Source organism: Anas acuta, chromosome 3 (assembly GCF_963932015.1).
Source record: "Anas acuta chromosome 3, bAnaAcu1.1, whole genome shotgun sequence".
Taxonomy (NCBI): Eukaryota; Metazoa; Chordata; class Aves; order Anseriformes; family Anatidae; genus Anas; species Anas acuta.
The window spans coordinates 4,285,001-4,309,770 of record NC_088981.1 but is presented as its reverse complement, the minus strand read 5'-3'; the positions used below and the strand labels follow the sequence as shown (position 1 = coordinate 4,309,770).

At 52.7% G+C, this 24,770-nt stretch overlaps 1 protein-coding gene across 8 annotated transcripts in view; it reads left to right on the top strand.

Moving 5' to 3' along the window:
• BCL11A (BCL11 transcription factor A) overlaps window positions 1-24,770 on the top strand; it is a 67,375-nt gene that overhangs the window by 35,709 nt on the left and 6,896 nt on the right. For 7 of the 8 annotated variants that reach the window (XR_011094339.1, XR_011094338.1, XM_068675343.1 and 4 more), the window contains exon 3: window positions 23,335-24,770. This exon is cut by the window's right edge. Coding sequence is in view for 6 of the 8 variants with exons in the window: in XM_068675343.1 (XP_068531444.1) it covers window positions 23,335-24,770 (1,436 nt within the window). In the remaining 2 variants the exon portion in view is untranslated. The remainder of the gene's footprint in view (window positions 1-23,334) is intronic. The other variant, XM_068675342.1, reaches the window with a different exon arrangement.

Sequence of the window (24,770 nt, the reverse complement as noted above, 5' to 3'; positions counted from 1 at the left end):
TCAAGGGTTTTTGTGAGGGGAGCGGGTCGCTGGTGTCGCCGGTGCCCAAAGTGCGGCTTCGCCGAGTGCCAGCAAAGGTGCCAGCACCTTCCTCTCCGCGGGCACTGCAGGGAAACGCGGCGCTCAAAGGAGAGAAAACACCGCTTTGTGGTAAAGCAAAGGTCACCAGCACCGGCCCGGCTGGCCTGGCTTGGGCTCGGGCCAAGGGCACAGAGAACAAAGCCTCCGAGTCGTTTCCTTCTTGCCTTGCCCTCCTGCCCGCAGCCTCCGGCCGCCTGGGGCTCCGTCTCAGACTGGGAGCGAGAATAACTCATGCAGACACGGATCACCATGGGGGGACCTGCCTCGAGGGGCTCGGGCAGTTTCAAACCCTGGTGACCGTGGCATTGAAGCAGGGCCAACCTTGCAAGCTCTGCCCCGGCCCATGCTGTGCTGATGCTTGATGCCACGTTCGGCCACTGAGCGTCTTTCGGTTGGGGCTGTAATCGCCCCTTCCCGCGGCAGATGGCTGTGAGTTATTCACATGATGGAGCCTGATCCTGTGCGCCGGGGTCAGAGGGCAGCATTACGCCTCTCGCTCAGGTGAGGGGAGTGTTTGCGCAGGAGAGGCGCAGCACAGGGAGGAGAAACACCCGCCTGTACGAGCCCTGATGGCGAGATAAGGGCTGCTGCGAGCCTGTGCTGGCGCTCCGCAGAGGGCAGAGGGCTGTGCACGAGCCCACGTGGAGAAGATGTTTGTCCAGCTGAAGCCAAGCCCTCTTGCTCACGCAGCCGACGAGTGATTTCCCCAGCCTGGCAGCTGCTGGTCCGGATTTTACCTGCGGGCTCTGACCGTGTGCTGCCAGCCCCGGCCGGCGTTGCCACCAGGACAGCCGGGGACCTGGCACGCCACCGTGGGAGAGCAGCTCTGGTGGGGCACGGGGGGCTCCTGACCCACGGGGACGGCGAGCAGAAGCTGTGAATGAGCCACGCTCTTCAGCCCAGATGTAGGCTTAATCCTCAGCGTAAACATTTCCAAATAATGTATTGTTAGGATGGGGAGAGGGAGAATTCCTCTGTTTGATGGTGCCCAAGAACAACAGGCTTGGGTAGGAGAGGACAGGAGACACTGCTCTTACGCTGTTTGTTTTTGCAGCTTCTGAATGCGCTGCTTTCCAAGCAAAACATCACCACGAAGGTGACGGACGGCCTTTCTGCCCACCCCGCGTTGCAGCTCATTTCATGATGCGAACGGAGGAAGCCTGGTTTCAAAAGAAAATATGAATATAAACAAAAGCAGCAGGAGGTCATAGGTTGGTTTTTATCAGGGCCGAAAGAAGGATAAGGGGTACCGAAAGGACAGGTCCTGCCTGGGCTGCATTCCTGGGCCAGGGTTGGCCATCAATGGCTGGGGGGCTTCCTGCTGCCCCTGCGGTTTGGGGTGGTCAGCTGAGGGTGGCTTTTATTTCCACCTTTGCTGACTATGCCCAGGCAAATACTCGTCCCTAGAGAGGGGTCGAGACAGGGGCCTGAGAGCAGAAGGAATAATGAGCAGCTGCAGGTGACCACAGACCTCTGAAGCACGCAGGTGGCTGAGGAGTGGCCATACCATATTCCTCTCCCCAGGCCTACTTTGTTGCTTTCCACAGCGTGCAGCTTCTCTGCTTGGGCTTTGCTGGGACTGAAGTTTCATCCTGTGGCTTTTTGTACACCCAGGACCCACCGCAGGACACTGCACCAACACGAGCAAGCCAGCTGGTGCGGTGGGAGCGGCGCTGCCTGTGCCTCGCCATGCTCTGCTGGCCCCAGCCACGTGTCCCCACCAAACCCGTTCAAGAGCGCCGGCAGGAGCAGTCACCGCTCCGGGCACTGGCGCCTGCAGCAGGGCTCTGAGCGCGTCTGGCACGCTCCGGGGTGAAGCCTTCCACTTAGTTTCCCTTGCAAAGCACCTCATGAACATGCACACCGACTCTTCGCTGCACTGAACCCAAACACGGTACGTGGGGCCAACCAGGGCAGCTCCTCCTGGCGAAAATGCTGCTGTCGGTACAGCCAGCGGTGTCCCCATGCTGATGCAAAGCAGTCAGAGAGATGAAAGGGAGGGATTTTTCTATCTGCGGAGACTGAGTAGCGAAGTTTCCTGATCAAGGCAGGAGATTTCCATGCCTGTGTGAGAGGTTTTCCTGTGTGTGGCTTCACTGATGGCCGGAGTTGAGGACAGATGCAAGACCCGAGCCTGGAGGAGCAGAAGACCCGCAGTTTGTGCTGGCATAAGCCAAAGGAATGAGCGGGTCAGGATGTGTGCACAAAGAGCACGCGGGAGCACTGGCCCAGTCCAGAGTTCCCAGTGACTGGCCTCACAATTTGGGCAGTGGTAGCTGGCGTTTTTGGACACCCAGACTTTCCTCACAAGCTCCCAGGACAGAAGGACCCAAGACCACTTTCTCCTCCACCTCTCAGAAGAAAGGCATCCTGGTGCACCGCCACGCTGGGGCCTGTTCTCACGGGCCAGCTGCCTTCTGCTAAAAGCACAGCCCAGAGTGCTTCCTGGATGTGCTCTGAAGCATGCACAAAAATATTGAGCTCTGCTAATAGCATTTGCTTTCTTTTCCTCTCTCTTTCCCCACCGCTCTGCAGAGCACCCGTTCTTGAAGGGCCTGATTTGCATGCGAGCGTGGGGCAGCCGCTCGCTCCTTCCTCGGCTGCTTTTGTGACCGAGTGTCTTAAAAAGCTCTGCTGCTGGGGTTTTCCCGTCCCTTCTCTTTCAGTTGAAAATAACCGACTGGTTATTATTATTTTTTTTCCCGACAAGATTTACTAAAGCTCACCTCTGGCCTGAGACCGACCAGGGAGAGTTGCTTCTGCAAAGAAAAAAAAAAAATTCCAGGCTTACGAGCAGCGAAACCAGAGGCTTACAAGGAAAGGCTGAACAGAAACCGAAGGCACAGCAGCCGCTGCCAGGTGATGGCCGTAGTGCTGGGGACTTACTCCTCGGCTCGAGGTTTCCAAACGCTTGGGAATGAGTCCAGCATGTTTGGGCTTGAGAACAAAATCTCTCGGAGGTGTCCAAGGCAGGGTGGAAGGGATCCAGGGAACGGCATGAAGCTGCGCAGCCCCGTCCCAGGGCTGAAGGATTATTTTAATGGCTAGAGCTAACAGCGCGTCTGATAGCGCGGCGGTAGGAATGTTTGCAGAGCGAGTTCAAAACACTTCTTAAAACTGATCAGTCACGGCCCCAAACCTGGCTTGTTGGCTTGGTTTAGGAACGAGGCTGCGTGAAGGATGCTGAGCTGGTGCCTGCTTTGGGATCAGACTGCAGGAAAACGGGCGTCCTTCCGCACGCTGCTTCTACTCTCATCATTGCAAACACATTGGGTGCAGTCTGGGCTACGGCTGACAGAGCCGATACGGGAGAGAGCGGCTTCTTGCACCCATTTTGGGGATGCCCGGGGGTTTATGCGGCCTAAGGCGGGCGAGCTGAGCGTGGGAGCAGATAACCACGCGCTGCGCACGGTTTTCTGCTCTTCGTTTCGTTTGCAGTGGGATCTGTGTTTGCTCAGATCTGTTTTTTCCCAAGTCTTTAAGGGGAGTCCACTTAACGGCCTCACGGAGCTGTATTTTCTTTACGGTAATGAGGCAGCATGACATACCAGTCGGGGGAAATCTGATAGACTCGGGAGACCCTAGGAGGGTAGAAAATTACTTAATTTACTTTGTGTGCAATAGTCTTAATTTTCAACTATTTGAACAACTGATTGCTGGGGCAATCACCAGATCTTCAGAGTTAAGATGCTTCCTGCTGGAATGGAGTATTAGCTAAATCAGCTATGGATTGCGATGACAAAGTGGAGTGATTGCGTGTGTCCATCTGAGGGTAAAGAGAAGATTAAAAACAAATCCCCGAACCCGAGCCTCATTGCTTCTCACGTTCGGGGCCGGGGGAGGCAGGTGAGGCTGGCATTGTCTGGCGGCTCAGTGCCGGGGCTCTGCAGCTCTCGTCTTGGCTCTGGCAAGGAACCCATGGGCTGGGAACGGCGGCCGGTTTCTTACCGAGCTGGTGAGAAGCCCTTGGCCTGGCGATTCCCCGGCAGGAGACGCGGTAACATCCAGCGGTGGAATTACGGCATGTCTCAGGTGCTTTCTTCCCAAGTTAGTGCTAATCCTCTGCGTCTTTGACCCGTTTCCCAGAGCCTTAGGGCCAGCTCCTGCTGCCCTTGTGCAGGGAAGGCCCTTGTGTTGGGAGCAGCTTGCAGAAGCAAATCGGCCTCCAGTGAAGCATTGCACAGCACGGAGGGATTAGGCACTGGGCCTTCCTTAGGAGGTAGGTGTTGCAGTCCCTGTGCTGTGGGCAAGTCCTTACTCGGGCGGGTTTTCCTACTGATTTAGGGGAGAGATGCCCGATGTTTGCGCCTGCCCACCAGCCCCATCCAGAAACCCACGTTAGAGCTCGTGGAGCGAATGCAGGATCAAGGGGAGCCGCTCTGCTCACCGGGGCAGGGCTTGCACCAGGGCCACTCGTGGTTGAGAAAGCTGCCCATGCCGCTGGAAAAACCTCGCTGTAATTGCTGAGGAAGGAAAACGGGCATGAATATTAAGAGGCCTTCTCCTGCCTTCCTGTGCCAGCAGAAAATGAAAAATTCAGTGCGAATACATTTTCTGCTTAAAAAAAGAATCTGGATGATAAAATGCAATCCTAATTTCTGACGGCTGAGAGCTGCATGAGTGAGAATATTTAATTACAGCTGCAAAGTACAAACATTTCCTAGCAAGCATTCGTTGAGTTAATAATAATTAATTAATTCCTTGGCTAAAACGCTCTTCCTGCCCGTGTTCTTTTAGTCGGCTGGAAATCTGATTCCCCTTTTTACTTTATTTTGCTGACAGCCTCCCAGAAAGCGGGGAGGGGAGAGGACGGAGACTATTTATATAAACAGAGGCTTTATGTTACACTCTATAGATCATTACGGTGGGCTTGCGTGATTTTGTTTAGCAGACTTTTGCAAACTGAGGCGAGGACTTCAAGCGGCTCAGCTGATGCGGAGGGACCGAGTATCTGACTGCAGCGGCGATAAGTGTCTGTACAAATATTTATACAATTCCGATGGTCTTTTGAATTGCATTATTACAACACAAAAAGCTGTCACATTTCCAGGCTTTCCGAGGCGCGCTTCTTACGGCTTGCATACATTTTGCCGGCCTCGGCAGAGCGAGCGGTGCCTGCGCTCTGCGCTGGCTGGACGCGAGCCACCCGGCAGCGGGGCGGGTGCTGCGCCCGCGCAGCCGGAGCTGAGAAGCCCTGCCGAGAGGCTGGGTCTCTTCGCTCGGGTTTAGCACCGAATTTACGCCGTCCCGTGGCACAGGGGCTGGCTAGGGAGCAGCTGAGGGGCGAGATTGCACGGGCTGTGGGCTGAGCGAGGTGCCTCTCCGCATTTTGGGGCTGCGTTTTGATGGCAGGCTGCAAATTGTCACCCTGAGCCTGCCCTGGCAACCCCTCCCTGGGGTTGTGTGCGCAGGGAGGCCCCGATGTCTGCAGCCCATCATGGGAGGCCTGAGCTGAACACGGCGTTTGGCTCCGTGTAGGAAAACACCAGTCAGCACCCCAGAGGAGAAGTGAGGAGCTGGAAGCTTTGTGTTGGCCGGTGCGGGTGGGGTGCAGAGCCAAATGGAAGGGATTTTGGACTGGCCATAAAGTGTCGGCCACCTCCTGCCTCTCCCTGGATGTGAGTCCACGTGTCCGCACAGCCTGGTGTTGCTGACGCCTGTGGTTTTTCTTCAGCTTCGGCTCTTGGTGTGGGTTACAGGACGCTGCTGGCACTGCAGGCTCTGGGATAAAGCTTGGAAATGTGACTTTGGTCCCACTGCAGGCAGGGTTCACACTTCTAAATGTCTTCCCACAAAGTCAGGGGTCCTTTTCAGCGGTGGAGTTTCATTACAACTTTTTCTAAAGGGCTGGAGGCCTCCTTAGCCCTTTTCTTCTGGTTTTGCTCGGACAGGGCCCCGTCGTGCTGGGTTTGTATCATCGCTGTAACTCAGCAGCTTCAGCAGAGGCTTTGTGCAGTGCCAGCTGTTCCCAAATAGGTGCTTCCAGAATTTCCTTCTGAGTCTTAAGCCAAGCTTTGCTCCAGCTTTTTGTGGTGCATTTCAAATTAAAATGCTTCTGCGGCCTCAAAATTGTTGCCACAGCAGCTTTGTGTCACGTCGCGGAGTGTCACGTCGCAAACTCCGCGTCTCCAGCGGTGTCACCTGCAGGTGCGTCTCTGAAGGCAAGGGATTCATCGAGAGCCATGAAGCCAGCGAGGGCTGGAGGCTCAGGTGGAGAAGATGAGAGGCTTCATGGAAGTTATTTGAAGAGACTGAGTCCCGCCGGTGGAAAGGAGAGGCTGTCCTGGAGGGGTTGGGAGCGTGTCAGTAGCTGCCCCAGCCCTGGCAGAGAAAGCCCGGTGCTTCAATACGCCGCGAGCGGTTGTGCCTCCTATTGCAGACGTATTTGTAAGATTAGGGGTTTGGAAAACGTTTGCAAGGTTGTGAAACTGGAGTCCCAGCTGCTGCGGGCCTCCTGGTGTCCTTCGGCATCACGGCTCAGGGGTTTGGGTTTTTAGGGAAGGAGCATGAGCCTTCCCAGCAGCTGTTGCTGTATTTCTGGGGGTTTCAAAGGAGAGGGCTCTACTTTCAGAGCAGCGTTTGGGTGGTTTTAGGGCTCGTTTTTCCCCAGGGAAAGGAGATTATCAACCCATGGTCAAAGAAAGAGAGAAAATTACTGTGGATTTTCTGTCTATCAGTATTTATTTTTATTTTTTATTTAAAAAAAAAGGTATATGATTTTTAAATGTGTCACACTGGCTTCCTAGATTTCGGGTTCAGTGGCTGGTGCTCCAGCAGCCTGCTAGGTCGGGTAGCCCTGCCTTGACAGCCCGCCGCGTGGGACCCGTTCCTATACCACGGCACCAAAAGCACGAGGCCATCTCGGCCGTGGCCCCAGCTGCAGCGATCCCCTCCGCTCCCGGTGAGGAAGGAACCCTGTTTTTTGGTGGCAGCTGCTTAATTCGGTGGCACTGCCCGTGCAGCACCCGGTATCGCCGGCCGGACAGCACGTGGGGCGGCAATGTGGTTAGCCAGATAACGGGGGCATTCGCCCTGCTGCTGGGGTCCTGCTCTGGCAGGAATCTCCCCGTTCCTCAAACTTCACCTGCACCCCCTGCTTCAGAACCGCAGCGTGTCCCCAGATGGGGTGGCCCCGATGTGTTTTGGGGCAGGCTGGCGGTGCCGTGCCAGGGCAATGATGGCGAGGGCTGGCTTTCTGTGCTTAAAAACCCCTCTGGGGCGCAGGGGGCTGCACAGGTTTCCCCACAAGCTCTGGTTTAGCTTGCTGTTGGGGTGTGCTCCACGACTGCAACGTCCCAGCTTCAAAGCAAGCAGGAGGAAACGGTAACCACTACAGGGCAATTGTAAAGTGGCAGGATTAATTTCAAAGGGGAAAGGAGAATGAAAGAAGCAGCCCGTGGAGCGCAGGACACGGGGCGCAGGGCGGCTCCAACACTGCTGAACACACCCTGAGCAGCCTTGGTGCCGAGATGGTGAATAAACCTTAGAAAACATCCTTAAATCATGGCAAGAGCGTTTCTTTTTCTCACCTGGTTCTTGAGCATGGGCCCGGGGAGAAGGAGCTGAGCTGGTTTGCCCAATTTCTCCATCCCTACCTGCTGAAGGGGGCCGGTGACGTGCACCTCCTCGGGGACGGCTCTGCGGGGCTTGGTTCGCTGCCATCTGGAAAGTGCTGTTGGAGGGCCAAGTATTACGGCTTTGCGAGGAATTTTAATGTATCTGTGTTTATTGCGAGTGTGATCCATTAGTAATGTATGCCCGGCCAGACAGACAGACAGACAGTACGGTCCTGCTCCCACCAAAGCCCGCGGGAAGCCTGCAGTAAACCCATAGAAGGAAATACCGCCGATGCTTTTCCAGAAGGAGAGAAGCATTTTGTATTTGAATGGAAGCCAGAGGTGCTGTGTCTGGCAGCAGGGGATCCAGGCTACCGTGCTGGCCGGGAAACGAGCCCTTGGCTTTTGCTGGGGGAAACGGGAGAGCAGGAACTTCAGGTCCCCGCTCGCGTGGCCACCGCGACAGCAGGACCTTCCGCTGGTGTCCACATCCCGCCCGTGCCATGACCTGTGGCTTCCCCTGCTTTGGGGAGGGAATTTCGATGTGATTGAGCTGTTAACCAAAGGGCCAGGAGTCTGTGCAATGACCACTGCCATCTTGGGTGCTAAAAAAACCCTAAAAACACAACACTGGCTGCCTGCTTCCCCGTGACCATCCGCCCTGTCGCCGCCCCAGCTGCTGGACGCGTTGCCGGAGCGGGCAGATGTCACGTTGCTCAACGCGGTGAAGATTTGCACGTCTGGTTATTACCGGATAAGATTGTGGGGCTCGCACGCAGCGCGCGAGCTGGAATGTGTAACCCCTGTGGTTTTCAACTGTACTTATCGGGGGCGGGGGCCGGCTGTCCGAGCAGGGTGTTTCCTCTAATCGCCGGCTTCACATGCCAATGTCTCACAGATAGACGGGGGCAAAGGCTCCCCTGGTACAGAACAGTTACTTTCGCCGGGCGCAGGAAGAAGAGTCATCTAAGGCAAGGTTGGCAAGTTCAAAAGAAGTGTTTTGCTCAAAAAAAAAAAGAGAAGATGGGTAAACATCGCCGAAAAGGGGTAGCACAGCCACCCCCTGAATTTCTGTGCCCGTTGGCTTTAGCCACCCAAAGCAGAAGGAACCAACTCGCCCCTCTGTTTCCCAGCGGGAAATTCCCAGCTGTATTTCTTCAGCTCCAGATACAGCTCCCCAGGTCGTTTGGAGGTTTCTGTTCACAGCAAAGGAACCTCCCCACTTCAGAGAGGGCTTTTTCACCTTCTGGACTTGAATTTTTTAATAGGAAAATCCACGCAAGTGCTTTGGTTTGAGGAGTGGGACTGTCCCCAACGGGGCTGGCACGGGGCTTGTCCCCAGCACGCGGCACCTATCGTCCCCCCTGGGCCTTGGAGCAGCACGGGCAGCTCTCGGGCTCTATTTAAGGGCATCCCTTCCACTCATTAGCCTCCATGATAAACATGGCGTTGAGGAGGGGATTTAAGGAGGGGATTTTCGGTGGGGCGGTGAATGGGGAGGCCAGACACCATTGTCTGGCAGGAATGCGAGTCCCGGGGCTCCGAAATCGTCACAGCCCCGGCTCCCCCTCCTTCCCGGGACTTCCTCTTCCAGCCGGGGTTTTGTTTTGGGAACAAGTGTTGGTCAAACACGCTTTTGTTCGCGGCCAGTCGCTTGGCACGCAGCAGCACTTCTGGCGGGGGACAAGGAGAGGGCTGTGCTAGCGGCTGACGGGGCAGCTGTGGCGGCACCGAGAGGGAATACTGATGGCCAGGGCTGCCGGGCGGAGGTGAGGCAGCAAAGGGAAGGATGCTGCGGTCAGCTTGGGGATGCTGCCCTGCTCCTCCTGCTCCTGGCCCCTCGGCAGCTCCGCCTCGGGCCGTGGGTCCTGGCCAGAAAGTTGGCAAAAGTGCTCGTACCGGCGTGGGTAAGGGGTTCTCCCAGGGAGAAGTAAACTATTTAGGGCAGTAACAGAGTTTAAAAGGAATTGGGTAAGTGATAGTGACTTCTTTGTCAGCAGAAATGGAAGCAAAAGCCGTTCATAGATGACATTACTTTAATGACATTACGTACGTATGTCCTTTCTTTCACATTTCCTGTAATCCTGTTATGGCATTGTCCCATTACCTCCAGCACTGTCATCTTTAAATGCTGTCAAATCTTAACTGGATTGCCAAGGGCATCGGAGGAGCGGCGAGGTGAACCCGCTGGCGATTTCAGCCCTACCCTGGCTCCGGCCATCTCCCTCCCTGCCCCAGACGGGGTACAACACACGGGTGAGGCGATGGCTCGGATGGCTTCGTGTCCTTTATGGGGCTGCTGCCCTTTGCAGCGGCATCCAGCTCCCTTTCCATGACAGTAATGGTCATTTGCAAAGCGTGCTGAGCCCTGTGGACCCGACGTGCAATTAAGTGCAGCGCCTCGGTGTTAATTGTTTATTAACGTTATTGCTCTTTTATTGCGTTATTACTAAAAAATGACGTGAGGCCAATTTCTTCCACTCCGACCACAAATGGCCGGCTGTGGTTTTTCAAAAGCAAGGCGAGATGGAGCTGCAGATGGGAAAATGGGAGGCTTAAAACTCCTGCCACTTACCTCCGGAGCTATTCAGCCTTCCCAAGCCCGAGGAGCGGGGAGCGGCAGCCAGTTTGAGCCGCCGGCCCGTATCGGCGGTGGCGGGGAGCTCTGGGACGGGAGCTGCCACCTCGTTATCTCTGCGTGCAGCGCCGCGCTCCCGCGGCTCTGGGCCCCAGCAGGGGCACCCACTGGACCTGGCTGCAGAGCAGACACCGCCAGCCAGCGACCTGCAAGGCTCCCTTTGGCCAAAACACCATCCCCAAGCCAGTGGGCAGGCGTGCACTGTGTCGATGCGTCTTTTTGCTTGACTTTTGGCATGGCTGGGGGTGTTCAGCCCAAGAAGGTGGCGTCATCGTATGGCCACGCAGGATGTGCCGGAGATTATTCACTTAATCAGCCTAGGTTAGGTTTTTTTTATTGTTGTTGCTGCTATCTGTTACTGGTATCTAAGCGCTGGCAGTTAAAACATTTAATTGCATTTTCCTCTAACAAAATGCTTATCTTGCAGAAAGATGGGCTTCTTGACAATCCGTTTGATACACGTAAAAACTCTTGTTCTCATCACGTGCCCTACCAACAATGCGCTCTTCATTCATCCTTTGAGGCCGGTCCTTTGCCTCCAAGCCCGACCTTCCCACACGAGCTCCTTCCCTGTCCGCAAGGGCTGTTCCCCTTCCACATTGATGAGCGGTCACCTCTTGCTGCCTGCATTTTTTTAAGAGCTAGTGGGCATGGTGCTTCCAGCCCTGGTCCTCCACAGGGGTTTTGGCAAGGACGAGGATCTGCTGGGGTAGAGCTCCTGAGCTGAACACGCTCCGTACATCGCTGCCCTCACTGGCTTCTCAACCAGTACTTTTTTTGGGTGCTGGAGGAGAGGTTTTGTCTTCTTTCTGAATATCTTAATAACTGAAGATTTGAGTGTAAAAACACTAACCGCACTCAGTTAACCGTGTTTTTTATCAGTCATAGCTTGGCTTTTTTCCCCCCTATATGCACAGGAACCATTTATAGCAGAGGTGGGCCGAGTTTGCAACTTATTAATCTTGCACTCGCATGCGGGTTGAAAAGAGACACCATGCCTTTATCAAAAGCCAGGCTAGCACAAAAGCCTATGCAAAATCATCATCAAATCCTATTAGAGGTGGAAAATATCTCTTAGATCATCTCATTCATTTCCCTGCCAATGCTAGACTGTTTCTGAGAGTTAATTTTCTAGTGTCTGCTGCTGGCTCCCTGTGTGACTGTGGGTCTGTCATTTTGCCTTTGGGTTGTCGCTGGGACTTGCAGTGTTTGTTGTGTGGTTCCAAACAGAGCTTTCTCGTTTTATTTGGTGCTTGCATAGGAAAAAGAAAAAGAAAAAAAAAAAAATTCTTTCAATTTGCATTTCTCCTGCACTTTTTTGGAGAGTAATTTGAAGAAACAAATGTTTCTGGTCACCCTCTCACTTGGTCACGTTGGAAAATGTCATGAGATGTCCCCAGAAAGAAATCTGTCTGGAACCCCATGCAAAGGCTGATGGCAGCAATTGCTGGTGAATGTTCCCGAAGCCTTGTTGTGGACACCATGGGGCATCTGGCCAGACGAGGGGACAGCCTGTCTGGCTGGTGGCATCTCAGGTTTGCTCCACCCATCGCACCCCCACAGCTCGTACCCACTGGTATTTTTCCTGCATAATGTGGTAGTGGCTTCTGCTCAGCTCTGTGGCTGCTGGCTCTCCACCTGGCACTACAGGGCAAGTGCTGCCCGTTTTTCCTCGCCCATCTTCCCCGTGTTAGCAAGTTCTGGTGGCGATGGACAAAATTGCCCTCTGGATTCGTTGTTCTGCACATGGCCTGCCTTTACTATCCAGGCAGCAAGCACCTGCAGGCACGTGCTCACGTGCACCAAGGGTTGAGGAGAGGGAAAAAATACAAAGACAGAAAGAAAGACCATAAATAGGGATGCAGAGTGTTCACAGCCTGCTGTGGGATCGGGGCTGGGGTTTCAAGACGAGCAGTTCACTGCCTGCGAAGCACTTCCCTGTCTTATGAGCTTTGTGCTGGCACAGGCTTGGATGAACGGCTGCCCCGATGTCCCGGGCTGGATGTGCCATCCAGTCGGCAGGGGGAAAAGAAAATGAATAAATTGAAAGTGGAGCTATTTATAGCGTCGGGCGATGCAGATTTCATCAGCGTTTTGTTTCAGCCGAGGAAGCGCGCTGTGCGAGCACAGCAGCCTCCTGCCGGGGATCGCCTTCCTGAGGCCGGACACCACCGAGCACTGCCGAGAGTGACCCGCATGGGCAGAGGACCTCAGGGCTTCCTAATTAACTCAGGATCTGTAAATCAGAGCGTGGTGGCTCGACGAGCCCCCTCATATGCCGTAAGTGTCAGGGCTCAGCTGATGGCCGGGTCTAACGAGCGCCTGGTTTTTAGCAGCCGTCGGGAGACTCAGGCAGCTCCTAATGGCTCGGATTCAAAACATTGCAGGGCATTTGTCATCTCCTACCCTGAAATTTGTCTGCGTCGCACCCTCCTCAAATATTCGGGCTCTTTTCTTTAATTTCAGGCCCTTGCCTTGCTGTGGCCCCTCTCCCTCAGCCTCAGCGGCTCATTGTTTGCCTGTGCTGCAGTTACGCTGACACGATGCCGCAGGTTTTGGTGACACCACTCCTCACTTACACCACGGCAAATGAGACCAAAACCTCATTTTGGCTCTGTCTGCAGGGTAAGAGTTCAGGCTGCCTGCTTCGGGCTGCTCAGAGCTGCCCAGAAAGTGGCAAGGGAGCTTCCCCGCTCGATGCAAATCCCACCGCCCGCACCGAGACCCATCCAGGCCGTGCTCGGGGAAGCAGCGGGGTTGGCTCTGGGTAAGCAGCAATTGGCACCGGATAAATGGCATTCAGGAAGGTAGAGAGTTAATCGGCAACTCTTGAAGACTTCTCTGCACGTGTTTATGTTCAACTCCTTATCCCTAGCTTGGCAATTATTCATGTGAAATAGAATATAAATCCCGATGCCTAATTTTTCTTCTAAAAATTTCACAAAGTAATCAAATCCTGAAGTGCATATTCTCTTCCAGTGGTTTTATCAGTAAATCAAATTTTTATCATTTATCAGCAAAAGTTAGATTTAAGCATCCTCACTGTAATGTTTGAAAGATGAACATTTGTTTCAGTGGGTACTGTGCCAATCAATAATCTTCCAGCTTGACTCAGCTATCAATTATTGCCGCAATTATTTGTCTAGTTGGATATTTAAAATGTCATCAGAAAGAGATGATTACATATTCCAGAAAGCAAGGCACTGTATAATCAGATGAACTGAATCCAGTTAAATGTAGTGTGGTACTAACCTGTCCTTCAAAGCTGAATCCTGCAGCCGCAACTGAAACAACAGCTTTCTGCATTATTGTAAGGAAACAGATCTTAACCTTGGAAGAGTGTGTGTTATTGGGGTCGGGTAATACTCGGATAGAGGAGACCTTGCAAGCTGGGAAATTGAATCAGCCTTACTGACATAAAGGAGGGTTTTGGGGGGGGGAGGGCTGTTTTTGTTGGATTTCATCTGCAAATCTATAAATAAGAAAAACCACTCTTTATCTTCCTTTCTGTGAATTTAAACTCCTGAGCTTGCATCCCCAAATTTTCATATGCCCTTTTTGCATTCCTTGACGTGATGTATGTATGGTAAATACTCTCCGTGCCCTGGGAATGCAATAAAGCTGTAGCAATCCTTGCAAGTCTTACATCCTCCAACTCCAGATATTCCGAGTATTATATCATTTTCAACTTCAAGGATATCTTGACTATGGAGAGGAGACGGAATAAACCGGAGGAGACCAGACAACTTTACGACACCTTTTGGTCCTATTTGCAAAGCAGAGGAAAATTTTATTAATTCTACCAACAGTCGCTTGTGCAAGTTATAAAGCGAAATGTGGTGGGGTCTGGTTCAGCACTTGCTGTGCTTGCAACTCCGTGGTGACATTGAACTTGCTCAGGGACAGAATAAACCTTTGCCTTCTGAACCGGTGATTTGCAGCCAGAGGGATTGTTCTGGGGGACCTGCGGTTCCCCTGACCCACTTTGTCAGGGTGGTTTGCTGCTGGCTAAATAGCATTAATTTGGAAGTGAGAGGAAAGTGAGCCAAAGGGGAAGTTGGTAGCTGAGGAGGGTCAAAGAGGATCCATTTTGGGAAGGAAAAGGTGCAAGAGGGCTCTCAAGGGGAACAGTCCCGGGTCTTTGCTTTCCCTTCCCTGAATCTGAACTACAAGCCCTGTCCGTACAGCAAACCCAGTGTGAGAAGGAAGTGAGCAGGGCAGCATTGCTCCGAGTGAGCATTTTGTGCTTGCTGAGAAAAAACAGATTTGGCTGTTGCGGTGCCTCCTCGGCTTGCACATCTGGTGCTTGTCCCCAACTGTGGAGTCCCCCTGGAAAAGACATCCCCAAAGCCATCCCTCCGCTAGACAGAGAAGCAGAATATTTAACATCTGAAATGCAGCAAAAATACAACAAAGACAGAGGTGATGATGAGCTCTGACGGTGGAGCAGTGCCTCGGTGGCACTGGTGGTGCCTCCTGCCTCCATGCTCCGGGCACTGCTGGGAATGACCTGCAGCAGTGTTTCAGCGTGGCCTTTCTTGTATTTGTTGTGTTGTTTTGTTTTGTTTTGTTTTGCCTTAAAGAAACTTTTTGAAGCGTGCTCTGCCTTTTATCCAGGTTTAGTCATAGGGCTGTCGGAAGGGAAGAAAACAAGAAGAGGAAAAGGGAGCCAACGCAAAGTAGGAAAGGAAACAACTCATCATGTAGGTGTATGAAAGTGAATAAAATAATTTGGAGCCTCTCTGCAGCTATATAATTACCCTGTATTTAAAGAGTGGATTATTAACCCGGTTGTCCCCGGCAGCCATCGGGGAAGTGCGTAATTGCGGACGGTTGGAACGAGGCATTGTTTGCCTGCCAGCCGGGCTGGGCTTTCAAAGGGCTTTGATGCCTGCAGCGGTCAGGGCTCAGGTGGGTCACTGGCCGGGCAGACCTTCCTGGCGTGCCTGGTGCTAGGCGTGGCCCGAGGAGCAGCTTCAGCAGGCAACGTGCTGCCCGTGCCTCTCCTCTTTGCAAGTCCACTCCAAAAATCCCCATTTGCCCCAGAAAAGCTCCGGGGTTGGGCTGGGGTGGCTCAGCAGAGGCAGGGAGGGAAAGGCTGGGGATGGTGGCTGCTTCGCTCCTGGTGTTTTTCGACCAGGGAGGTGGTTTCAGGGAGGAGAGCCCCTTGCAGGGCTGGCAGCTCCCCGCAGCGTGCTGCTCAGGTGCCACCGCCCGTGCTGGAGGCGGTGCAGCCCCCTGGGTTGTGCTGAGGTCCGTCTGTCTCCTGCACCACCCGGATTTCTCCCTCACTGTAGCATATAGAGGGCATACGTGTGTGCGATTGGATCCTACCCGCTCGAGGGCTTGCTTTTACAATTTCATTCAGAGCTGGATTTCAAGCCCAGCGTTGTTTCACTGCAGTTTTCTTCCGCTCCCGGTTAATGGAGACACGACAGATTTCCACCCCCCTGAAGTTTTAAAAAAGCACAAAATCAGTTGCAGCCTGGTGGCTTACTTGCCAAGTTGGAGCTCGAAGCAGGTTTTTTTGGTGGCCAAATCGTAATCGCCTCGAAAATGGTGACAGACGCGGAGGTCAGGCCTCCCGGCCCCGGCAAATGATGGGCTTTGTCTCCTGGAAATAGCATTTTTTGGGGGAGAAATAGGTGTTACAGGCTGGGTTCTTGTGAGAAGGATGAGTAAATACAGCAAATACTGGGGACCCCAACCAAAAATGTCACCCATGAAGTCTGGGCTTTGAGTGCAGGGGGGACGATGGCGCCTGGTTTCCTCTGACCATCCTGGTGGGGCTGCTGGTGGGTGGCTTTAAATAGCAATAGGTGCCTGCTGAAAATCTGGCTTTTGGAAAAAATAGATTAATTGCTGGAGGTCCTACCCTGAATTCTGTCCGAGTGGCAAAGTGGCTGTAGCTTTGGTTTCATTATTGCTGTGGCTTTTTTTTTTTTTTTTGGTTTGGGTAAAGTCACTGGTGTTTTGGCATGTCTCTCGGAAGGATGCGCAGTGAAACAATGGCGTTGTGGAGACTTGGTCTAGAAAATATTTAGCCAATTGTATTAAAATGATTTTTGGAAGCTTGAATTGGAAAAAAAAATATTTTCAGGAAGAAAACATAATTTTAAGATTTTTTTTTTAGTAATTACTACTATACATGTGGAACAAAGTGATAGAGAAGACATGACAGAAAGGCTGGGACAGAAAAAGTGGGGCCACCGAGGATCCCACAAAGCAAAGGACATTTTAGATTTTGGGCATTTTCACAACTCCCCGGTTCCAGGACCTGACATTAGCCCTGTCCATAAGCAGCTCAGGCTTCATTTGCAGAACTTCTTTTTTTTTTAAACACACAACAGCAACAATCCTTCTCAATGCCCAGACACCACCGCGCCGTTTGCTGGGGAGTCTGGGGACATTGTCCCTTTTTTATGCGGGTGTATTAATCGGGACCATCGAGCTGGCTTCACGTCCCAGTTTTGAAATCAGGAGAGTGGCTTTGGCCTAAAGCCGCTGTGCTACAGGAGTGAAGCAGCCCCGGCTTTCCTTGAACACCATGATGGCAATATACAGAGATAGCACTGGAAGTGATAAACAGAAGAGATTAGAAAGTACCCTCTAGTACATAAACGCAGCCACTGCTATTATTTATTAGCAGTATTCTAATTGTTATGACAACAGCAGCGGCGATGCTGATAATAACAGCGCTAACAGCTACTTATAACCCGTTAATGACGGGCCAGGTTAATACCCTGCCTTTCGCAATCTGGAGGACCGGGAGGAAGGATTAGTGCAATAAGGAAAAATCCGTTTGGCCGGTCCGTTTCCCATCCGTATTGATGCTGCTGACTACCAGGAAAAGGTGAGTCACGAGCCAGCGGTATTTCTTGCTAAAGGGAGAAGTGGGCTGCTGCAGCCGGGAGTGGACCCACTTATCTCCCGGCCCTGCTGAGCTTCCTGTGTCCCAACGGCTCCACGGCGCTGCTTTTCGGTTGAAGGAATTTCAACAGTACGGATTTCCAAAAACGAAAAAAAAAAAAAAAAGAAAAAAGAAGAGAGATTTGACAGGCCAGATGGAGGAGAACTGAGTCAAGTACAAGTGGTAACAATTAACTCCGTTTTTTCTTCCCCCCTTTAAATACCATAACAACTCCAAATTTATCAGTCCAAAAATCAAGCAATCGGTTGACATTAAAGCAGAGTAAAGAAGTCCCTGGGTTTGGCTCAGGCTGTCTCCAGTAATTTTTTCGTGGCAGGCAGAAGAGAGGGAGGTGCTGGCTGCAGGTGCTCCAGTCACCATCAGCTCCAAGCAGTTTGATGGCAAAAGGCACCGGCTACGTGCTCGGCAGACGCGGGTTGCCCATGGGATGCCCCTCAGCGTTGCTTGCTGCACTGGGAAAGCACTGGGAAAACTGGGGTGTCCCCGCACAGCCAGCGGGATGCCCCAGGTGAGACACCGGTGGTGTTCATGGTTAGCTTCTCCTGCGGCACGCAGGCCTCTTCTGTGCCTGGGCTGTGCAGTCGCATCAGGAAGATGCTGCCTGCATCGTTTCGGCTTTCCTTTTCCCTGAAGCACCCGTGTGTCCGGAGAGCAGCTTTTCTGGATCCAGCCCTGACTTTTGAGAAACGGAGGAAGCTCTTCCAAAGCACATTGGCACGCGAATGCAGATTATTCCATTACTCACTTGGCAATGGCTGAACTTGGATGCCTTGCTCCAGCATTTTTTTTTTCTCCCTCCCAGCAGTGGCATCTAGCTGACAGCTTCTCCTCCCAGCTGGTCCCTTCCCCAGCTCCTCGTCTGGCGTCGCTGCTGGTGCTGCGGCCGCGGGGCTCTGCCTCGTGCCCAGGGTGTCGCCTTGCTCAGCCGTGCGAAGCGCGGAGTTTGCTGGGTTGGGCTGTGAGCACAGCGAAGAAGGACCGGCTTTGTTTTTTTTTTATTTTATTTAGAAAAGCCCCTTAGTGCTGATAGCAGGCATCTCTTCATGTTTTATTGAGTAATTGTGCCAACTGCCCTTAAAGGCACTCAAATGCCAATATCCATTCCAGTCATTTGTTAACGTTTTTTCAGATCAGAAGCTAAATCTGTTGCTCGCATGTTCCTGCTTAAATTACTTCTCAGGGGGGCATGGCAGGTAAGAGCTGTTCTGAAAGGGTTTTTTTTAGGCAGGAGCTGATACTCCAGAGGCACTACTTGGTGCCCCAGTGTAGAGTGGTGTGGTGGCACTGGCCATTTGCTGGCTGGGGTGCCAAAGTGAATAAATCTGTAGTCGTGGATGGGTATTCACTGTGTGAGACCCGTCAGGATTAGTATTGCCCCTATGCTTGTATTTGGTACAGGGCATCCCCATGCAATCCCCCTAGTGTCAAGCAAAAGGGATTTTTTGGTGCGGGATTCGTGCGTGGCATCAAGGCATCACCTCCCGTGGTTCGGAGGGTTTTGTGCGAACCCACAAAGCGCCGTGAGCCAGATCCTCAGCCCTGACACAACTGCAAGGAGAAGGGGGAACGGGGCTGCACCACAGCCCTGTCCTGCCCTTGGGGGGCAGCTCCCCGAATCTGAAGAGAATTGTCAGTAAAATTGACCGGGAGGAAAAATGTACAGAGGGAAATGTGAGTGGGCATTGGAGGCTGTTTGTATTTTGAGCAGGACAGGGAGGTGCGGGCAACCTTTGCCAAAATCCCCCCACACCCTAGTCAGTGGTGAGACGAGAACGGCAACTAGATAAAAAAAAAATCAATACATGACAACTTAAAAAATGGAAAATAGATAGCAATCAATCGCAGTGGGAAATCATGACGAGTAGAGACCTGATACGGGGAGCCTGAGACACCACGGAAAACCTGTGCTGGCCCAGCCAGGGAGGATAAGAGAGCTTTGCAGGGTCCTGGCAATGCTAGAGCTCCCAGGAGTTGCTCATGGCTGTTTTAAAGTGGAAGAAGCATCAAGGTAGCAGTGTTTGAACCAATATTTGTACTGAAGGGATGGAAGGACGCAGCGTTACGTTTCTGGATCGATAGGCGGGTGATGGTGTTTTTCCCAGCTCATTTGCAGACAAGGAGGATTTTATACGAGGTCCAATGGAGATAAATATTTTTAAATTGAAAGGCCCTGGCAACTTACCCCCAAGAATCCCTAAATGTTGGCAAGTGATGCTTGTTCTTAATAAAGCTTACGGACTGGGAAAATAGTGCCAGTAGGTGTCTGGGGTAACCGGGGGAGCATTCGTTACACCTTGCCTATCTGCTCAGGACAAAATAATTGAAGAGCTGGCATAAGATTCAATTGATAAAGAATTAAAGGCTAGAAATATAATTCATGCCACTCAACGTAGATTTATGGAATATAGATCTTGTCAAATAAACCTGATTTCATTCTTCGAGATGACAAGTTTGGTTGATAAATGCAGATGAAATAGACTTTGCAAAGCATTCGGCTTGGTTCTGCGTGACACGGTGCATGGGGAAAATGAGCACTGTGCATGCGGATGGGGCGGGCAGTGCGGGGATTAGGAGCCCACCAGCAGATTTTGGGAAGCCAGGGCTTTGCTAGAGAACCCTTGGTGAGAAGGAATGGTCGGCAGGCTTTTCTATATATCTCCAGAACACCCAAACGGAACGGGAAGGAAAAGGAGCTGGGGCTAGAGAAACCCAGGTTTATAGATGCCAGAGAGCTGCAGCTGAGCATGGCGAGTGGTGGGAACCACCTGTGGGTGCTCAGCCTCTCCTCGCCTTCTGATACGGTTTGAATGGCTCTGATCTGGTTTGGGTGGCTGTCTTTGGGATGCCATGCTGCGGCCGGTGGGGCTGGAGGAGGTGACGCTGTACCCAAAGACCTTGTGGGGGGTCAGTGCAGGACGTGGAGCCACGTAGTGCAGAAAAGGTCCGAGGATGGTAGCGGGCGGTCCCTATGGACCTTAAAGTCCCCGAGTGCAAAGCAGCTGAGGATGTGGGCAGGGCTGCTGGGGTCCCTCTTTGCATCTAGATTTGGGGGATTCATGTGAGTCTCTTGGAAACTGGTTGAAAGCCCCAGTGGTGTTGCAATGCTGCTTTGGCTAACACGTCCCATTGCCTTGCCCCGGTGGAAGATGAGGCAAGCCATGAGACGAGCCTGGTGGGACCCTCTGCAGCTCTGTCCTTTGCTAGCCCAGGACTACTTGATCCCACGGCTGCACTTTCCAAAAGCACCCTGCTGCTTCCTTTCCTCTCTGCCTTCGGGGTCTGCAACTTGCCCACTGGGATGCCTGAATGCTTTGTGGTCCGTGGTACGGGAGTGCGTGTGAGCGCGGAGGCTGGCCCGTAGCGAGGAGAAGCCGTCAGCTCCGCAGCCTTCGGGTCCGGTAACAGCCGGGCCTGCAGCCAGCACTTGGCGAGGTCCACCAGGACCTTGTGGGCACGACAGCCGGGCAGGAGGCCAGGAGCACCCCGAGCTGTTGGGTTCGTGGGCACGGCTTGGGCTGCCCATCTCGGCTTAATCTGCCGAGGGGAGAGGCGCTCTTGGTCGGGAAGGGCAAACCAGCTGGGAGATGCTGTGTTTGCCTGAAGAACAACATGGCTACGCCTCTGCCCCCCGCCAGCCCCTCCGTGGATGTCCCCGGGGAAGCGGCCACCTCCAGGAGCATGGCCCGGTGAAGGACGAGGGGCGGTGGGGTGGGACGAAGGGAAGGCGAAGCTCCTCAAAACCCCGTTTCGATGCCCTCATCACTCCTTGCTGGTAATGAGCAGATGATTGCCGTAATTCTTACCGTTTGGCAAGGCTGCATTAGACTGGAACGTATCTCTAGGTGGTGATATGGTCAGTCAATAGCCTTCGTAATTAATCAAGCACTAATAGACAAATTAGAAATTGCGTCTCTTCAGAGCAGGAGGTGGAGGCGGATAGCTGGTGGTTTTAACCATTTTGCTGCTTTATTTTATCACCTGGTTTTACGTTGAGGATGGTAGGTCACTTAAGATTAGGGAAGTTTTGTGCATAACCATTATGTTATATTTAAATTATTATCTTGATTACCAAACACGGACGCTGAATTCAAAACTTGTTTTTCAGGAAAGCAAATGAAGAATAATATTACATTTTACACTCCACTAAATCAATGTAGCCCTAATTTTGCCATGCAGGAAATCAATTCTAGTCTTTATAACGGTCGAAGATGTTATGAACAAAGTAATTTTGCAAATTATGGCAAGTAACACATTTATTGATGACTGTAGTTTAGGAATTTAGAATTTGTGAGCACTGTAATATAATAAGGCTGCACTGGCAGGAGCTGAGTGAAATACAGATTATATGGTGAAACTGTAATGCATCATTTGCTATTAGTGGACTGGTAATAATTACCAGTTTCAAAGCAGCTTTTTCCATGTAATCTTTAGTCTCAGTCGTAACAGCCCTTCTCATTGACATTATGATTACACTAGCTGCCCTTATGATCTAGAATATCTAGTTGATGGGAATACTAAAATGCGATAGTGAGCACTGTATGTTGTATCCTCATTATAAGATAAAATGCTATTTTCTCTGACCTAATACATAAAATAGAGAAGCGAGGTAGCATTACATTGTTAGCGCACCGCAGCCCCGGCGCGCGGCTTGTAGCATGTTGTTAAAAACTTCCACTTCATTATGGCGAAGCAAGATGAAATTTTCCCATTTAAGATTTTTTTCTGAGCTCACAAATGAGCAGAGGAATGTGAAAGCCCGATTGAATTTTGCTCTAATTTCAACAGATTTAAGTATTTATCTGCACTCCCATGCCTGGCACATAGCGAGCGCCGCCATGCATTTCATTCAAACGCTGGCTTCAGTCGAAGGACGAGACGTTAGATATTATTCCAAGAGCTTTTAAAGCGACTAAAGTGTTAAACGCCCGCTGTAGACGGTTGAGTCGCTTTTTACTCACTCAATTCAGATTGTCAGGCCAAATGTATAATAATAGAAGAACCGGGAGGCAGCGAGGGAGGCTGCGACGGGTCGCTATAGCCGGCGCTGCGGGCTGCCTGCCTGTCATATTCCCAAATCGTTGTTCAGCTCATTGTATAACGAAAACACCCAGATCAAGCTTTTCTTCTTCTCCTCTCAAGTGAGATAGAAAACAAGACGGTTGTGGATAAAATGATGTTTTCTTTCCAAATCTGCCTTTTTTTTTTTTTTTTTTTTTACATTTTCCTTTTCTTCATATTGGGCAATTATGCAAAACCTAATGTGGCGAACTTGCATGTATCTTACGCAGAGACCAACCTACGGTGGTTTGTCTGGAGCCAGGGCACCCCCCGGGCACAGATTGCTTGGGAAAACCCGAGATATTTTTATTATTCAGCAAACCTCAGGAGTGGTTTTTCTTTCTTTCTTTTTTTTTTTTTTAAAAATCACTGGAATAGCAACTCTACAGAATTCCTAGGCAGGACTGGAAATTAATTTCTGTACTTGCCTTAGCTGTAGTTGCAGGTTACTGGCATTTAGCAAAAAAAAAGCATACGGGGATGGAAGTGACTAACGCACAAAATTGCCAGAATCGATAGCAAAACGCACGCACCTTCGCCGTGCTCCCCACTACTCTTCCCGTGCATAGGGCCCTCAGAAAGTTATTCATTTCTGTTGTTTTGCCGTGCATCGGAGGGGGCTGCCATTATTAGCCGGCTTTTTGTTTGGATATTTATTAGTCAGTTGCTCTTTTATAATGTCCGTGTTATCTCCCAAAATAAATTATCACGAAACAGAGTTCGCTCGCTCCTTGCCAAAGCGCCATTCACCGTCCCCAGCCTCTTTTCAGCGCGCGAGAGACGCGGCGGCTGCGGCGGGGCGGCCGGCCAGGCTCCCTGGCCGCGCTCCAGCCCTTTCCCTGCCTGGGCTGCCTCTTCCCGCACTGTTCTCGCTCCCCGTCCCTCTCCCTGGCCCTTTCTGACTTTGGTTTCGCACGTGGGGAGCGGAGCAGAGCCTCCCCCAGCCCCGCACGCGTCCCTTTGCCCCTTCGGCCGTAGCCTTAAGCAGAAGGAGAGCTTAGGCGTGGAGGCGAGCTCTCAGCCACCGGTGGGCGATTAAACATTTACGCTGCTGTTGTGTTGTTTTGCAGGTAAAGACGAGCCCAGCAGCTACACGTGCACGACTTGTAAACAGCCTTTCAACAGCGCCTGGTTCCTCTTGCAGCACGCACAGAACACGCACGGCTTACGGATCTACCTAGAAAGCGAGCACGGCAGCCCCCTGACGCCACGGGTTGGTATCCCATCAGGACTAGGTGCAGAGTGCCCTTCCCAGCCACCTCTCCACGGGATTCACATTGCAGACAATAACCCTTTTAACCTGCTCAGAATACCCGGCTCGGTCTCGAGAGAGGCGTCGGGGCTGGGAGAAGGGCGATTCCCACCCACGCCGCCCCTCTTTAGCCCTCCCCCGAGGCACCATTTGGATCCGCATCGCATAGAGCGCCTGGGTGCGGAAGAAATGGCTCTGGCCACCCATCACCCTAGTGCCTTCGACAGGGTGCTGCGACTGAACCCCATGGCGATGGAGCCGCCCGCTATGGATTTCTCCCGGCGGCTGCGGGAGCTGGCCGGCAACACCTCCAGCCCGCCCTTGTCCCCGAGCCGGCCCAGCCCTATGCAAAGGCTGCTGCAGCCCTTCCAGCCCGGCAGCAAGCCCCCGTTCCTGGCCACGCCGCCCCTTCCTCCTCTGCAGTCCGCTCCTCCTCCCTCCCAGCCGCCCATGAAGTCCAAGTCGTGCGAGTTCTGCGGGAAGACCTTCAAGTTCCAGAGCAACTTGGTGGTCCACCGCCGGAGCCACACCGGGGAGAAGCCCTACAAGTGCAACCTCTGCGACCACGCCTGCACGCAGGCCAGCAAGCTGAAGCGCCACATGAAGACGCACATGCACAAGTCGTCCCCCATGACGGTGAAGTCGGATGATGGGCTCTCCACCGCCAGCTCCCCCGAACCGGGCACCAGCGACCTGGTCGGCAGTGCCAGCAGCGCCCTCAAGTCGGTGGTGGCCAAGTTCAAGAGCGAGAATGACCCCAACATGATCCCCGAGAATGGGGATGAGGAGGAGGAGGAGGAGGAGGAGGAAGAGGAGGAGGAGGAGGAGGAAGAGGAGGAGGACTTGAACGAGAATGAGAGGCCGGACTACGGCTTCGGGATGAACCTGGAGGCGGCCCGCCACCATGAGAACAACTCCAGGGCCGGCGAGGAGAGCCGGTCGATGCCGGACGTCATGCAAGGTATGGTCCTCAGCTCCATGCAGCACTTCAGCGAGGCCTTCCACCAGGTGCTGGGGGAGAAGCACAAACGGGGCCACCTCTCCGAGGCCGAGGTGCACAGGGACACTTGCGACGAAGACTCGGTGGCCGGCGAGTCCGACCGCATCGACGACGGGGCGGTCAACGGCCGGGGCTGCTCCCCGGGGGAGTCCGCCTCGGGCGGCTTGTCCAAAAAGCTGCTGCTGGGTAGCCCCAGCTCCCTGAGCCCCTTCTCCAAACGCATCAAGCTGGAGAAGGAGTTCGACCTGCCTGCC